This window comes from Erythrolamprus reginae, chromosome 5 (assembly GCF_031021105.1).
Source record: "Erythrolamprus reginae isolate rEryReg1 chromosome 5, rEryReg1.hap1, whole genome shotgun sequence".
Taxonomy (NCBI): Eukaryota; Metazoa; Chordata; class Lepidosauria; order Squamata; family Dipsadidae; genus Erythrolamprus; species Erythrolamprus reginae.
The window spans coordinates 55,307,727-55,324,707 of NC_091954.1; the positions used below are offsets into that span (position 1 = coordinate 55,307,727).

General features: G+C 36.6%; 1 protein-coding gene across 1 annotated transcript in view; it reads right to left on the reverse strand.

The window, feature by feature from the left end:
- Positions 1 to 1,460: 1,460 nt before the first annotated feature.
- Positions 1,461 to 16,981, reverse strand: part of ATRNL1 (attractin like 1) — a 578,768-nt gene continuing 563,247 nt past the window's right edge. The window contains exon 29 of the mRNA XM_070752642.1: positions 1,461 to 4,467. Within this exon, the coding sequence (XP_070608743.1) occupies positions 4,343 to 4,467 (125 nt within the window). The 3' untranslated portion in view covers positions 1,461 to 4,342. The remainder of the gene's footprint in view (positions 4,468 to 16,981) is intronic.

Consider the following 16,981-nt stretch of genomic DNA (forward strand, 5'->3'; position numbering starts at 1 on the left):
GTGAGTTTTGGGCTTGCAGGCATTATTCACTTTTCCATTGATTGCTATGGGAAACATTGTTTCATCTTACGAACTTTTCACCTTATGAACATCATCCCGGAACCAATTAAGTTCGTAAGAGAAGGTATTACTGTATATGTATATGTATATCTTTATGTATATGTACAGTGGTACCTCTACTTAAGAACTTAATTCATTCCATGACCAGGTTCTTAATTAGAAAAGTTTGTAAATAGAAGCAATTTTTCCCATAGGAATCAATATAAAAGCAATGAATAAGTACAAACCCATTAGTAAAGCTCAGAAATTGTGTGGGAAGAGGAGGAGGAAGAAGAGAAGAAGGACAGTCGCTGCCGAAGGAAAGTGAAGTGAGGGGAATAAAAAAAATCCAAAACTTTAAGATTTTAAAAAAAGAGGGATTCTGAGGCGAGAAGGAGCATGCACCTCCCATACACTCAGCGTGAGGCTGCCTACCATACACTGCACCAGAAAGAGAAACCCAGGTGGGCGAGAGGGGGGAACCTACTGCTCCTTTGACCGAAAGGTGTCTGCTGCTGCTAGCTGCTGTCTTTTCCTTCCCATGCGGAAGGGCTTCCCTCTCTTCTCACTTGCTTGCTTTGTAGCTGGCGCCTTTCCTTCACTGTGGTGACTTCTCGGTTTGGCTAAAGCCAAGCTGATCCGGCTGGGGCGAAGCGCCCCCTTTTGCCTTTCTGTGCCCAGACACTCTGGGAGGCAATCTCACACCGGGTGTAGGGGAGGTAGCCCGATGGAGTCACCACAGTGAAGTGGTTTATTCCCTGTCCAAGCGCCCAGAGAAAGGAAAATGCTTTGTTCATTCTGGACTGCCAAATCCTCCGTAAGTGCCACCGAAAGGCTCCTCTGGCAGCCCATAAAAGCCCGAGATGGCCGGGATTAAAAGGAGAATGGCAGGAAACTGGCCAGGCCTTCGTGCTGCTCTCAAATTTCCTGGGAATTTTTTTCTGGGCTTGGTTTCTTAAGTAGAAAATGGTTCTTAAGAAGAGGCAAAAAAATATAAGTAGAGGCGTTCTTAGGTAGAGGTACCACTGTGTATGTATATATGTATGTATGTAACATGTTGTTGCTGAATTTGAAAATTAAGGGAGACTAGGATAGATCTATTTCAGCCTTCTTCTGGCCTCATCAGCCAGCCATACCCTCACTGGGATTTGAACTAGCAGACTTTGCCTTGTAAGGCAGAGAATTAACCTCTACAGGATCCAATCCTTTTAGCTTTGTACCATTCGACAGGGGGGAAAAAAACATACATACAATCCAGGCTGCAGTATCCAATCCCTTCAGTTTTGTACCATTCGACATACATACGTACGTACATACACACACACACACACACACACACATAATACGCTGAGTATATTTTTGAATATATATATATCATATGAACATATGATGCATCAAAAATTTAGAAAGGAACAAATTAAGAATTTACAGCCAAGTCTTTTATTTCTCTTTTGTTATTCTCTGAATAATCCCCTTACTCATGTCCATTGTAATTAAATTTGTTTCTATTAACATAATAAAAGGCATTTTTTAAAAAGGAAAACAGAAACAAGAGCTTTATCAGAGCTATAAAAGTTCATTAACTGATTTTTTTTCTCATCGCAACAGCCCTCGCTCTCCCTAATTCTGTAAGTATTTATATGTATATAAAGTTATCAATAGACTTATTAACACAAATGCCGTCAGAACTGGGACCCTTTGTTTTAGAACAATAAATTGAATTTAAAACAAAATCATCACACCTTGAAAACATAACATGAGTAATAATCAGTCTCCTTTGGAAAATGAAAATATTCCAACAATCATGCCTGCATAATTTATCACTGAGCAATGAATCAAAAACAGTAGAGCAATCATGATAAAAATGTAATCGAATGATATTGGATGATAGAGAACTACATACTGTACAACAGTTCATTTTAATGAATTTCTATCTTTTTTTCTCAAAACATCACTCCTTGTCCAAATGAAGTAAAATTATTTTAAAAGAGAAACACCATCAAGTCACAAACAGGCCTTTTATTACTGCTACTGCACCATCTTGACATGCAAGGAACTATGTAGTCAAACTGTAAACAGTTAATCTTTTTCCCTTCCTGGAAGAAAATGAAAATATAATATAAACACCAATTATATTTGTATACCTTTTTTAATTAACACAACTCCACCACTGGTAAGAGTTTATACCTCTGTGCATAATTACTGCAATAGCAGCTCTGCAGACTAAGAACTGCTGTTTTGTTCTTCCCCGGGATTTTAACAAGTCCACTGGAACATGTAATCTGCTATTACCAGTTTTGAGTACATACCAACTTCAACTAAAATTGTGCATTTAATGTACACTGCAATGAATAAGATTAAGTAAACAAATTAAGTACTTAAATAGCATTTCTATTATTTAAATGCATTTTGTGTTTTCTAGATTTGAGACCAGGAAGCTTAAAGAGCATGTTATCAAAGTGATTAAACCTCTGAAAGACCTTTTCTCATTAAATATGATGTGAGTCCTCCTTATATTTAGAGAACTGTATTATAGTGGGGAGGAGGGGTGAGAATCTGTGTATGGTTGGGTAGGTGGGTGCTGGCAGAAAGAGACACAGAAAAACGGCAAAAACCAGATCTCCCTTCTATGGGAACCTAATTAAATTACAAAGCCTTTCATCAACAAAAGAACGGCTGCTAAAAACATAAGGTGTATTTATTCACAATTAAGCAGCGATCATGAAGCAATAAAAGTGTATTATTCGTTTTCTAATATCTAGACCAGTGGTTCTCAGATTATGATCTAGGGAACACCAGTGGTTTATGAGGTACTGCAGGTGGACCCTTGTGACAGTATGGCCAAAATATTGGGGCACTGCCACATCTTATAAGATTCTTGCATAGCCACCCCAAATTTCCCAAGTTTCAAATGAGCAAAACCGCACTGAGATTTGGAATACTGCAAATATGTTAGATATGTGAGTTTTTAAAAAAAATAACTTTTATTTAATGTTGTGGTTTTGTGGACACTATAGGAAGACACGTATCCTCTGATGCCTACAGGTACTGTTTTGCTCTCCCATAACTTATGAGATAACTTTGGATGTAGTATTGATTTCCATAAAGAAAAAGATGGAAATTGATATGCTAAAAATTGTTTCCTTCTAGCTTTTGATAGGCAATTTGGTAATGTCCTATACTGAAAAGCCATTCCAATGGCCTTGAAGAGGAAAACTGTTAGTAGGCCATTGGATATTTCAATGTATGTTTTATTAAGGGAGAAGAATATATATTTGCTTCTAATAGGGGAGGTGACTTTTAATAGCAGCAATAAAGGAGAGAATATAGTCAGAGCAACATTATTCGGTAGTGATTATGGCAATGGTTTTCCCATTGGATACTAAGGCTAAAATCTGCAACAAGCTTTAAGTCCATGGATTTTATGGGCCATCAGTATTATCAATATTAATGCAGAATTCAAGGCAGTTTTATACAGGAATGTAAGGTTTTTCAACTCTCAAGTCTTGCAATTCTTAATGGCTATTGTAAAGGGGGTGGGGAAATAATGGTTGTGGATAAATTGCTGGTGGATTGGTATTTTCCCCTCTTACAATTAGTTAGTTTGGCAAAGAATACAGGAATGAGCTTTCTGCTGCATTCCACATTCTGAACTCCTATACTCTACCCTGCTTTTGAATGATATTTTGATATTAATGTATCCAAATATTTACTTATTGAAATATACATATTTTATTCTTGCTATATTTGGCTCACTGAAATACATGCGTGTATTTCTAATTTGAGTTCTATTGTCACACCTGGCAGTGATAATATTTACAGTATATCCCTAATTATGTCAGTTCTTGTTTGATTTATTTGAATGTTTCTGAATAGTGATCAAACTGAAGCACTGGTAGCCCATCACTTCTAACTATGTAACGAGTCCTTCAAAATATTTAACCTTTCAATAATATATTTCTTTTCCCAGTATAAAGCAATTTATAATCTTTCCTTTTTCATAGTAGGGATACTAAAAAGATTGTGGAGAAATGTTTTATATTAGTACTGATGTTAGAATATTTTCTTCAGGTTCAGCCGATATATTCACATTGCCCATTAGGACTTTGGGAGCTCAGTGGGAAGAAGACATGTTAATTCATCTAAGCTTGATACTTCTCACCATCATCTTTGCCACCATCCAGAGATTGCCTCCATAAAAATTGAGGCTGTATTTTAGCTTTCAATGGAAGCTCTTTAAAAAAAAAGGTTGGGGGGAAGAAGAATAAAACATTACAGAATATACAAATGCATTCTTGTTTTCTCAGACGCAAGTCCCTTGACGGGTTGAAAGGTGATGCTTTCGATTTCTGATTCCCAAACTCTTATCTTTAGACTCTGAGGGCTTCTGTTGTGAAATGTCTATCAGTGCACTTGCAATTGCCAGTCCTGTAAGAAAACATAAAAATAATATTGTAATACACCATAGTAAAAATATATTCTTTCATGTCCAGGATATACAAACTGCAGATTTTGAAAATTCTTTGGAAGACTTTTCATGAGAATGGCACCTCAGGGTTGCCATTTAAGACAGCCATGTGTTTTTACAAACATTCATAGGAGTGTTCATAAGAGACAAGATGAACTGATTTAATGGATAGAAGATCTTTTTAACCAGAGTTTCAATCTATGTCACTTTTTCAGTCCATATCTGCGAGAAATAAAATTTCTAACTTCAATGGAGGTTTATTATTAACATTCATGTGAGTTCTGTAAACTGGGCAGTGGGAGTGAATGCAATTTCATTGGAAAACAGTAATGAAGTTATTAAGATTAAAATGCTAAGTCTGCCGCTGAATTTGAAATAAGCCGCCATAACTTGCTTTCAGGTCAGTGGTGTGGATACCTGGCTTTCTATCATGCATGCATATGGAAACATATCTCCTAAGGCACATATATTCTCCTATTTATTTATTTATTGTAATAGCATTATATTTTGTTGAACTGAATTTTGAGTGGCGTTCTTCCATTCGGAGAAGGCTCCAAGGCAAAATGAGCCAGCCACTGAAATAGCTTCCCCCCTCCCCACCACATTTTCCAACAGGGAAGTGAGTTGAGGACATTGGGCATTTAATGTACTGTTTTATTTTGTTATACCTCGCCAGTATACAAATATCTATGTGGCATATTCAAAGTTAATTAAATACACAGATATAATGAAATCCTTTATTACATTGCATTTATCAAATCCTATTTCCACATAATTCACATACATGGCAGAGTAACTGGGCTAATATTCCTGGCACAAATTATTCTTAACTGAATGTTAGTATTAATGCTGCTTCATTTCATTTGCATTCATTTTAGAATGAAATTATCAACAAATTATATGCAAAGTTGTAAGAAAAAAAAAATGCCACTACATTCTTCTGATGAAGTGAACATATACTGGGGTTTAGAGTCTGCCTGTGTTACTCCAAGTAGCTATCAGCATTGGGCATACCGACTAGAGCAGATGAGAATTTTACTGCAGCAATACTCAGAACTCCACAGATGAGTTTATTCCTGTGTAATATCCATAGTATGACTTAAGATACAGTAGTACCTCTAGATACGAGCAGCTCCACATGCGAGTATTCTAAGTTAAGAGCCGAGACGCGAGCAAAATTTCTGTTTGACACCCGAGCTCAAATTCGGGATACGAGCCGAGCATCCACTAGGTGGCGCAAGAATTCCATGTTTCCAGTTATCTCAGCGCGAAAAGCAAAGTCTAAAGGCATTCGTTCGAGAAGCGAATTGATTGACATAAGAGCTCAGGTCTGGCACGAATTAAACTCGTATGTCGAGGTACCACTGTATTAAGAAAACATCAAACCTATAATCACTGCTACTGAAGAAGAATTCTTACTGATCTATGAATTCTAACTAATGTCTTTACTCTTAGTTTAAGACATTCATTGAATTATTTTAACCTTAGAGTGATTTTCATTAATATCAGCTACAGAATGCCTTACTGTAGATCTAGTAGAATGGCTTCCATTGGCCATCTCAATTATTCCCTTACAAAAAGGTTTTATTTTACAGGAAAAAATGGCAACATGCAATCTCAAAACCTAATATAATCTCTAAAATAGCACTTGAAATTCCCGACTACCGTATTTTTTGGAGTATAATACGCACCGGAATATAAGACACACCTTAGTTTTGGGGGAGGAAAATAGGGAAAAGAATCTGCTTACTAGGTATTCGTGGAAACAAACAAAGTAATGGAACAAACCCTGCAAAAACTTAGGGCTTGGAAAACATTCTTCACAGAGAGAAACAATGAAAGAGCCTGCAAGGTAAGAATTGGGAAGATTGTTAGCAACTAGCTAGGGCTGGAAAAAAAAAGAGACACATCCTAATTATTAGCCTCTTTTAGGGAGGAAAAAGGTGCATCTTATACACCGAAAAATACAGTAACTACTCCAATGATTTAACATTATGATTTCTCAATTCTTACAATCATATAAAATGTAGCTTATGAGCTAAAATAGAATTAATGTAATTAAAAAATAAAATTTCAATTCCATAAATGCGATTGCTCCAGGTTCCCATGTATTATGGCTTCTGTACTTACTTACTTACTTACTTACTTACTTACTTACTTACTTACTTACTTACTTACTTACTTACTTACTTACTTAATTGAACAAGTATAGAATTGTAGTTTGTATAAGCATAACATAAGTAGAAAGTAATGATAAAAGAAGACAATAGGACAGTAGGATAGGGACAGTAGGTACAATGGTGCGTTTATGCATGCCCCTTACAAACCTCTTAGAAAAGGGGAGAGGTCAACTGTGGACAATCTGAGGTTAAAGATTTTGGGGTTTTGGGAAGAAACCACGTCCCTGGCATTGATCACTCTATTGCTGAAGTAGTATTTTCTGCAATCTGGTGTCTCTTCCCCACTGTGCCACCCTCCCTCTTGTGCTATCCATGACAGCTCAGTGTTTAAGCCACTTTATTGTGACTGCATTCAATAGAAAGTAACAGAAAGAAGGATAAGATCAGTTTATTAAATGTAGGATTATTATTTGGTTATTCTGCTTCTAAAAGAGAATAACTGACTCCCTAGAATAATGTTAAATAAAGGGATTATTAAATGTTTTTTAGTGATCCTGAAGATGACACTTTCTCAAATTCATATTTTCCTACAGAGTTTTATTTGTGTACTACTCCACTTATTTTGTTTAGGACAACTGTGAAGAAATCATGATTTTCAATTTACTACTGCGTTCTGGGACCTACTGACACGCTTGTGAAGTTCTATTAATATCAGGTCACGCCAGAAGATCATTTCTCAAAGCCTCACACAAATCATCCAAAGAAATTTACTTACTATTTTCTCTGGGCTCAACACCCTTTCTTGTTATCAAAGCAACACAATTAACTGGGGAATCAATTCGTCATTTTACTCTGGCATCTAAAAGAATTTCATTTACCAAGTCAAAATGATACACATATGCTGCCGGCAAGTAGAATTTACATCAAAATGCTACCCAAGAGTAAATAAAAATGCTGGGGCATTTTATTATATTATTTTATTATTTATTATATACTTTATCTTTATTTAATAGGTTTCCCCCTCCAATACAGTTAATATTATTAGCTAGAAATGTAAATTCTATGATAGCTACTATTTATTTCCACTATTTTCACTGCTTGTTTAATTTACTGTCCATTCACACATTTCCCGTTTGAAAATACCCTCCTACTGAGCTGACTGCTCTTATTTTTCAACACTGAAGCCATCGTGTAAAATTAACATGGCTCAATGCCATAAATCATCTGCCTAGTTTTTTTAACATGAAAATACTGAAGTTAATCTAGGAATGAGATCTGTCTATTCCAACACACTTTAATCTGGCCTTTTCTGGATGAATTAGGATTCAGTTTTTAAAATGGCCTGGAATTGGAAATGCACATTGTATGAAAGACACCTGTTGTGAGCAGATGTTAATTGTCATTATGTACAAAGAGGGTCTGGTTATTTTTATGAATATTTCCTAAAATCAAGAATCTTTTACCAAATCCTTACACACAAACATTACATGTGTGCCTAATAAAATAAAAGTGGGAATTTACTATTATTAATAAAATAATATTATATATATTTGAACAGAGAGAAAATCAGTGTTACACATTGAAATATAATAGTCATCTTGAAAACCAATATGATGGTAATAATTAAACAGTGAATTTCTAGCCATAAAATTACTTGAGTGCATGTATGTGTGTGATGTTTAAGCTATTCTAGGTTATATCATATGTCAAGACCTAAAATGGTCACCTAACATCAAAAACGTCATCAAAAAGCACAAAGAAGACACAACTTTCTGCGCCAACTCAGGAAGCTCAAACTGCCCAAGGGGCTGCTTTTACAGTTTTACAGAGGAATCATTGAATCTGTCATCTGCACCTCCATAACTGTCTGGTTCGGTTCTGCAACCCAACAAGACAGACACAGAACTGCAGAAAAAACAATTCTGCCAACCTGCTTTCCATTGAGGAGCTGTATACTGCACAAGTCAAAAAGAGGGCTGTGAAAATATTTACTGACCCTTCGCATCCTAGACATAAACTGTTTCAACTTCTGCCCTCAAAACGTCGCTATAGAACACTGCACCCCAAGACAACTAGACACAAGAAGAGTTTTTTTCCCAAACACCATCACTCAGCTAAACAAATAATCACCTCAACACTGTCAAACTATTTATTAAGTCTGTACTACTATTACTACTAGTTTTTTCATCATTCCTATCACCCTTATCCTCCCACTTATGACTGTAACTTGTTGCTTGTATCCTTAACATTTTTATTAATACTTTCATGATTGCTTATTTGACCCCCATGACAATCATTAAGTGTTGCATCTCGTGATACTTGACAAATGTATATTTTCTTTTATGTACATTGAGAGCATATGAACCAAAGACAAATTTCTTGTGTGTCCAATCACACTTGGCCAATAAAGAATTCTATTTATAGCAATTATGTAGAACAATTAATAAATATAGAAATAAAATGTACCACATCAAAACAGATTGCTTTACAATGGTTTGCAATTTAAATATAAATGCAACATTGAACCTTTCATTAGAACAATAGACTTTGAAGTGGTTTCATTTTGAACAAATCTTTCCTTTCCAAAACTTTTCCAAAAGAAAGGCTGGATTATACATTTTATTTTTTCTCCAGCAAAACAGCTTCATTAGGCACGAAAGGTTAATTGTAGCCTTAAATGCAATTCAAGCAACAACACGCAAGTATGTGGTGAATGGAGCAGCTTGAGAGAAGAAGCAGCATGCTATAAACTGTTTGCCCCGCTGAAATGTTTTAGTACCTCATTTACTAACTGTCTCCTTTTACTGCTTGTATTCGTAGTTCTTCTAAACCTTCAATAGCTACAGTTTTATTTCAATGTAATCAGATTTAAATAGAAATACCATGGCTGGGGATATTTAAATGTTTTCCTCTCTTGCTGTTTTATATAGATACACACTAACTGATGCAAGGCCCCATTATCTTCCAGACTAAGAAGGCAACACTTTATACTTCAGTGTTACTTGGATAATGCATGCTTTCCCCTTTCTGCTATTGTTAATTTTAATTAAAATTTTATCAAGTTCACATTTTTCTCCTTTGTTCGACTGAAAGCTGCTAAAAATGACCTGCTATGTTTGGTTAGTAAGGTAATTGCAATACGATGTTTCCTCTTTAAACATATATTATTGTAACATATCATCCTGGACAGATAACTTTATTAGATAAGATTACATTTTAAGGCACTTTCATATTATTATGCAGAATCTGAACATTCACAATATAGAATAGAGTTATAATAAAACATACATTGGCACACAATGTTTTAGATCTTTTAACCAAATAAAAGAGAACAACCATTAAGTAATTAAATGAAATAATTAAGAAGAATTGAAAAGAGAAAAAAATTGCTCCCCTAATGCTAGTAGAAAATCAAATGCTTCACCCATCAAAATTGTTCCATCATTACTGCAATTTTTCATTTTATTTTTCCTGCTCTAAAAGCTGTTGTAACACGGACAGTAAACTAAATGTAACTGCATTAGTGCTGTGAACTCATTACTCACATTATTACTGTCAGGAATCCCAGTGTCCCTGAAAGTTAATGCAACAGTTTTAAATCCCACTGAGAAAATCGTAGAAATTAAAATGCCTAATCTGTGGTTACACAGATCACCATAGAGCTCAATAAGTGTATCTTCATCTTTATCTCATCAGCACTATTTATAATTACATGCTCTCCCTTTTTAAAAACTGCATCCTGTCATTTATTATCAACATTTCACTGCACTAAAGCACTCTGCAGGTACATATCAAAAGTTCCTGGTTCATCGGCTTTCAACCATTTGTAGCAATGTCCACACTTTCTTCTTTCATTCCTTCAACTCATCCTTTTCTGGAGTTTAAAAAACAAAGGTGCAGTATAGCAAAGGTGCAGTCCTAGTCCCATTTCTTATCTTCTATCTGAATTATTCAGATTATCCTGAACAAAGTTTTATCCACTTCCATTTGGTTCAGCTGAGCTTACTTGGAAACAAATAATACTGAAGCTAATTGAGGAACTTCTGTGCTTTCCTACTGTTCACTGTTACAGGTCATGGTATTCTCTATATGGGACAAAATTTGGACTTTGCAGAGGTAAGATGGGGAAAAGTCTATAAAAGACTCCTGAAAATACTGTGGACAGCCAAGAAGGTAAACAAGTGGATCATCAAACATATCAATCAAGCCAGAGTTGTTACTCGAGGCACAATGACCAAGTCAAATAATATTACTTTAGACACATTATGTGAAAACCAATCCTCTATAGTGTTAATCCTTCTAAGTATCCCTGACAAGAGGTACAACCAGGACAATCACCACTATCTTTATTGGAAAGTTACATTAAATAAAATATTGCAAGACTGAAAGCATTTCCTCCTTCTGTTTCTTTTTTAGTTTCTAGAAAAACTAGGGAAACTCCCTTCTGAACTGCATTTCATACTTTCCCCACACATAGGAACAGACCTTCTCCTTTCAGACCATTGACCCGATTGTGGGTCTCATTCCTATCTCGCAAGGTCAATCTTATAGACCAGTGATGGCAAAGCTTTATTATTATTATTATTATTATTATTATTATTATTATTATTATTAATAATAATATTTGTATGCCGCCCCTCTCCGAAGACTCGGAGCGGCTCACAACAACAAAACACAGTACAAGTCCAATGATTAAAAAAAGCAATTGAAAACCCTTAATATAAAAACAATCATACATCCCAGACAAAACATACATAAAATGGAAACGGCCCGGGGGAATCAATTTCCCCATGCCTGATGGCAGAGGTGGGTTTTAAGGAGTTTGCGAAAGGCAAGGAGGGTGGGGGCAATCCTAATCTCCGGGGGGAGTTGATTCCAGAGGGTCAGGGCCACCACAGAGAAGGCTCTTCCCCTGGGTCCCGCCAGACGAGATTGTTTTGTTGACGGGACCTGACTGCCCAAACCAGAACTGAATGGGCATTCAGCACTGAATGCCCAAACCGGAATGCGTGTGTGTGCACATGGATATGCTCTGGAGTCCTGGAAAATCAAAGACCAGCTGGCTGGTATGCATATGCGTGCTGGCCACCTGGTCATGTGCGTACATGCAATCTGGCCACCTGGTCTTTGCACATGCCGGAACCCTGGAAACTGCAAAACCAGCTGGCCAGTGCACATGCACATGCTGGCCACTTCCTCTTTGGGTTTCTGGCATGCGCCGGCCAGCTGGCCTTTGTGCGAGAATGTCAGAAACCAGAAGAGGAGCTGGTGACAGTGCATATGCCCACAGCAAGGGCACTGTATGTCACATCTGGCATGCATGCCATAGGTTTGCCATCAAGATTATATACAATCATACTAGAGAGGGCGGTAATGCTGGGAAACAAGGAAGAAAAAAGAAGAGAATAACCAATGGCAGTTGGATAGACTCAGTAACAATGGTGAACAATACATTGTTGAAAGTTCTTAAAGATGAGGTTAGAGACATGGAGAATATCTATTCATATGGTTGTTGAGAGTTAACATTGACTTGATGACAAATTATTCAATTGATTCTTACAGGTGAGACTTTTTATAATAATAACAATAACAGAGTTGGAAGGGAACTTGGAGGCCTTTTAGTCTAAAATTTGTTTTCATAGCTATTTTAATTTATGATATGGAAAAGGATATTCTTAGAAGTACTGATATGAACAACAACCTCTTTACATCTATAAATTATAAACAACTGGTACACTTTAATTTTATGGGACAAAACTCAATTGAGTAAATTTGTGTTGGGCAGTATTACATGAAAAAATTGCTAAAACTCTTGTCTCTAAATCTATAACAAAGTAAAATTATATTTTAAGAGACAATAATGTATACAGAATTATAAGCATTCTGTGTACAAGTCACTATCTAATATTGAACCTAGCTTCATAAAAATTCAGTTAGAAAAGCTTTTTTGAGTATAGATATTTAATGCAGGATAGATTTTTTTACTCACATAATCACTTTCCATCTTCATTAATAGTAAATAGTTAATCATAAGAAAATATATTTCCACACTCATCATTCTAATTTGCTTTTCAGAAAACTCTTATTGATTTGTGACTTTACAAGTAGATGGTGTAATACATTAATTACATATGCAAACTGTGAGCTGTTCAAGGCAGAACATAACACAATGATTATGTAGTGATGCGTCTGCAAGATCATTGCTTTTCAGGTTTTATTCTTCATCAAATACTGTTTTCTGCTGTTAAATTACTATGAGTGCATTCAGATAATAATACATTATTACTATTATTACTGAAACAGAGACAAACTTAAGTAGAAAGTTGAGAATTGTTCCCTTCTACTTTTCAATATTAACAAAGATAAAATGATGACAAAATGTGCATGATGATATCATATGTTAGGATGGAAGTTTTCATGATGAAATAATATTTTTTTCATCATTTTGGAACCAACACAGTTTTCTGTTCAGTTTTTTTATTGGAATATATTTTACAAACATGCAGATGCAAAATTTTACATGTGTAATAAAATTTGTTTAATGTTTAATACTGTTTCTAATTATGTCAGAATCAGAATAATTAAAAGAGGTTAGTTTAAAATATAAGTATATAAAATTATAGTATCAATAAAAATGATAAATGATTCAAAGGAGATAAGGCGAAGGTTGTCAATATCAGGTATGTCCATGATTTAGAACCGACACTATATTTTTTCAGAAATACATACAACTAGATCATTTAGAAGGTAGGTTTATACATCTGATTCTAATTCTTCCAGGTTTATTTATTTATTTATTCATTCATTCATTCATTCATTCATTCATTCATTCATTCATTCATTCATTCATTTGATTTGATTTGTATGCCGCCCCTCTCCGCAGACTCGGGGCGGCTCACAACAATAACAATGTATCACAAATCTAATATTAAATTGTTTCTAAAAAAACCCTTATTTTAAAAAAACAAGACACACAAACATACCATTCATAAATTATATAGGCCAGGGGGAGATGTCTCAGTTTCCCCATGTCTGATGGCAGAGGTGGTTTTTAAGAAGTTTGCGAAAGGCAAGGACGGTGGGAGCAATCCTAATCGCTGGGGGGAGCTGGTTCCAGAGGGTTGGGGCTGCCACAGAGAAGGGTCTTCCCCTGGGTCCCGCCAAACGACATTGTTTAGTCGACAGGACCCAGAGAAAGCCAACTCTGTGGGACCTAACTGGTTGCTGGGATCAAAGTCAAGCAGTGACAGAAATTAAACAAACAATAGTCCTTAAATAAAAAAAAATAGATCTTCATATTATTCAAACCTTTTCATTCAGATTTTCTATTTTATCAGTTTTAATGAAAATTTAAGTATTTTCAAAATAATAATAATAAATAATCTCTATTTTGTATTAAACATTATATTTCAAAAAATACAGATTTAAAATATAGTCTATTGCTATTTATTTAAGTTTTGAAAATAAATTGAAAATAATACAGAGAAGAAAGGCAGGTAAAGTTGTATAAAATAAAGATTGGCAAGACTACAGATTTTAAGCACTGATAATTATCAGTAATAATAAAATCTCATCTAAATGATTTTGTTAGAAATGGCAGAATGGACCCTGATTAATTAATTTGTTAGGCTTTCCTTTCTTTCAGTTTTTGTTGGATTCTTGACCCAATTCTATAAAACAGATTTTTGATGCCATTCCTTTCAAACCTGTCATTTTCAGTTCAATGTAAATCTGCTCAATGTGAGATATGACCAAAGCATGCCATCTTTGCTGTTGATATCACAACTAGGTTTTCACAACGTTTTGCTACTAGCTTAGGAAAAAATAAACAAACCAGATTGGAAACGTGGTTTCCATTCGATGTGTCTATAAAGACACTTATAGATTCCTTATTAGATAACCTTCTCTTGGAAAATGTGCTGTTCTATTTGCCAGAATATCCTTATACTGTATTCCTCAGTTGTTTCCTCTTTCACTATATAACCCAACTTTTTATTAATTCCATGAAAAAAGTCATTGCCCTTAGAACCATATGTCATCAAGCAGCACCTGATGAAGAGGGCCAAACATATTAAAATACAACCAATATATAATATAGTACTGTAATTTTCAAACTGCCCTTTTCATTGAATAAAACATGGCAAGAAATGGATATATGGAACTATAATTAATTTTCTGTATAATCTGAAGTAAAGCCACCAGTTCTTGAAGTGTACTATTTATTGATATCGGAAAGCTAATGCCCAGCAAGTCAGATAGTGTAGGATTTCACAGACTTTTGCTACCAAACAATCTATATATTATTGAAAATTGACCCCAATTAATTCAATATGGGTTACGAGTGTGTTGCAAACCTAAAGACCTGTTTTGCAAACCCAGTGGTGTATATGGTGCATAGCAAGCTATTATATTAAGTGTGTGTGTGTCTTTGTAAGTCCATTCCTAAAAGGGAACTAAATCTAAATGATTTATACAGTGGATAAAAAATGTTTAAAATAAAATGAACTCATAGAAAGAATTAAATCACTAGACAGCAGAATAATTCCACTCACTCATAGCTTTTGGGCTATTTGAATGACCTTGTCAAACCCTTAGAACTGCTTGTCCCTCAAGATTCTTACACCTCAGTGTCCACTGCCTTGTCCAGCTCTTATCTAAAAACAAAACTCCTGAGAGAGAGGAGAGAAGAAAGAGAGACATAGAGAGAAAGAGAGAGAGAGCGCGAGAGAGCAATTCTTTTGTTTTCCTTGCTACCTTCTGGGTAGAGATTTTGTAGTATCTGAAGCAGAACATCCAGATTTAGTCACAGTTTTGTTCTATCAACCTTGTGAACGCTCAACTTTCCTCTCTCCACTGTGGAATCGTGCTGTTGCACCTGTACAGCGTGTGCACTCCTGGCGGCAATGTAGCGAGGCTATGTGCTCCATTTCCACCACCAGAAGGGCGTCCCTGCTGTTCTGACTCGTGGCTCATCCCTGTGCACAAAAGACCCCTCGCATCCTGGACATAAACTGTTTCAACTCCTACCCTCCAAATGTCACTACAGAGAACTCCATACCAAGACAACTAGACACAAGAACAATTTTTTCCAGAAGGCCATCACTCTGCTAAACAAATAATTCCTCAACACCAGCAACTATTTAGTACTCTGCACTAATATTTATTTATTTATTTTATTTATTTATTAGATTTGTATGCCGCCCCTTTCCGTAGACTCGGGGCGGCTCACAACAATAACAAGAACAATGTGAGAACAAATCTAATAATTTAAAAAACACTAAAAAATCCATTATTAAAAGCAAACACACACACAAACATCCCATGTATAAACTGTATAGGCCCGGGGGAGATGTGTCAGTTCCCCCATGCCTGACGGCAGAAATGGGTCTTAAGAACTTTACAAAAGGCAAGGAGGGTGGGGGGCAGTTCTAATCTCTGGGGGGAGCTGGTTCCAGAGGGTCGAGGCCGCCACAAATAAGGGTCTTTTCCTGGGTCCCACCAAACGACATTGTTTAGTCGACGGGACCCGGAGAAGGCCAACTCTGTGGAACCTAACTGGTCGCTGGGATTCGTGCGGCAGAAGGCGGTCCCGGAGGTATTCTGGTCCGATGCCATGAAGGGCTTTATAGGTCATAACCAACACTTTGAATTGTGCCTGGAAATTGATCGGCAACCAATGCAGACTGCGGAGTGTTGGTGTGACATGGGCATATCTTGGAAAGCCCATGATTGCTCTCGCAGCTGCATTCTGCACGATCTGAAGTTTCCGAACACTTTTCAAAGGTAGCCCCATGTACAGAGCATTATAGTAGTCGAACCTCGAGGTAATGAGGGTATGAGTGACTGTGAGCAGTGAGTCCCGGTCCAGATAAGGCCGCAACTGGTGCACCAGGTGAACCTGGGCAAACGCCCCCCTTGCCACAGCTGAAAGATGTTTCTCTAATGTGAGCTGTGGATTGAGGAGAACGCCCAAGTTGTGGACCCTCTCTGAGGGGGTCAATAATTCCCCCCCCAGGGTTATGGACAGACAGATGGAATTGTCCCTGGGAGGCAGGACCCACAGCCACTCTGTCTTATCCGGGTTGAGTTTCAGTCTGTTGACACCCATCCAGACCCCAACAGCCTCCAGGCACTGGCACATCACTTCCACTGCTTCGTTGACTGGACATGGGGTGGAGATGTACAACTGGGTATCATCTGCATACTGATGATACCTCACCCATGCCCTTGGATGATCTCACCCAGAGGTTTCATGTAGATGTTAAATAGCAGGGGTGAGAGGACCGACCCCTGAGGCACCCAACAAGGGAGAGACCTAGAGGTCGACCTCTGACCCCCCACTAACACTGACTGC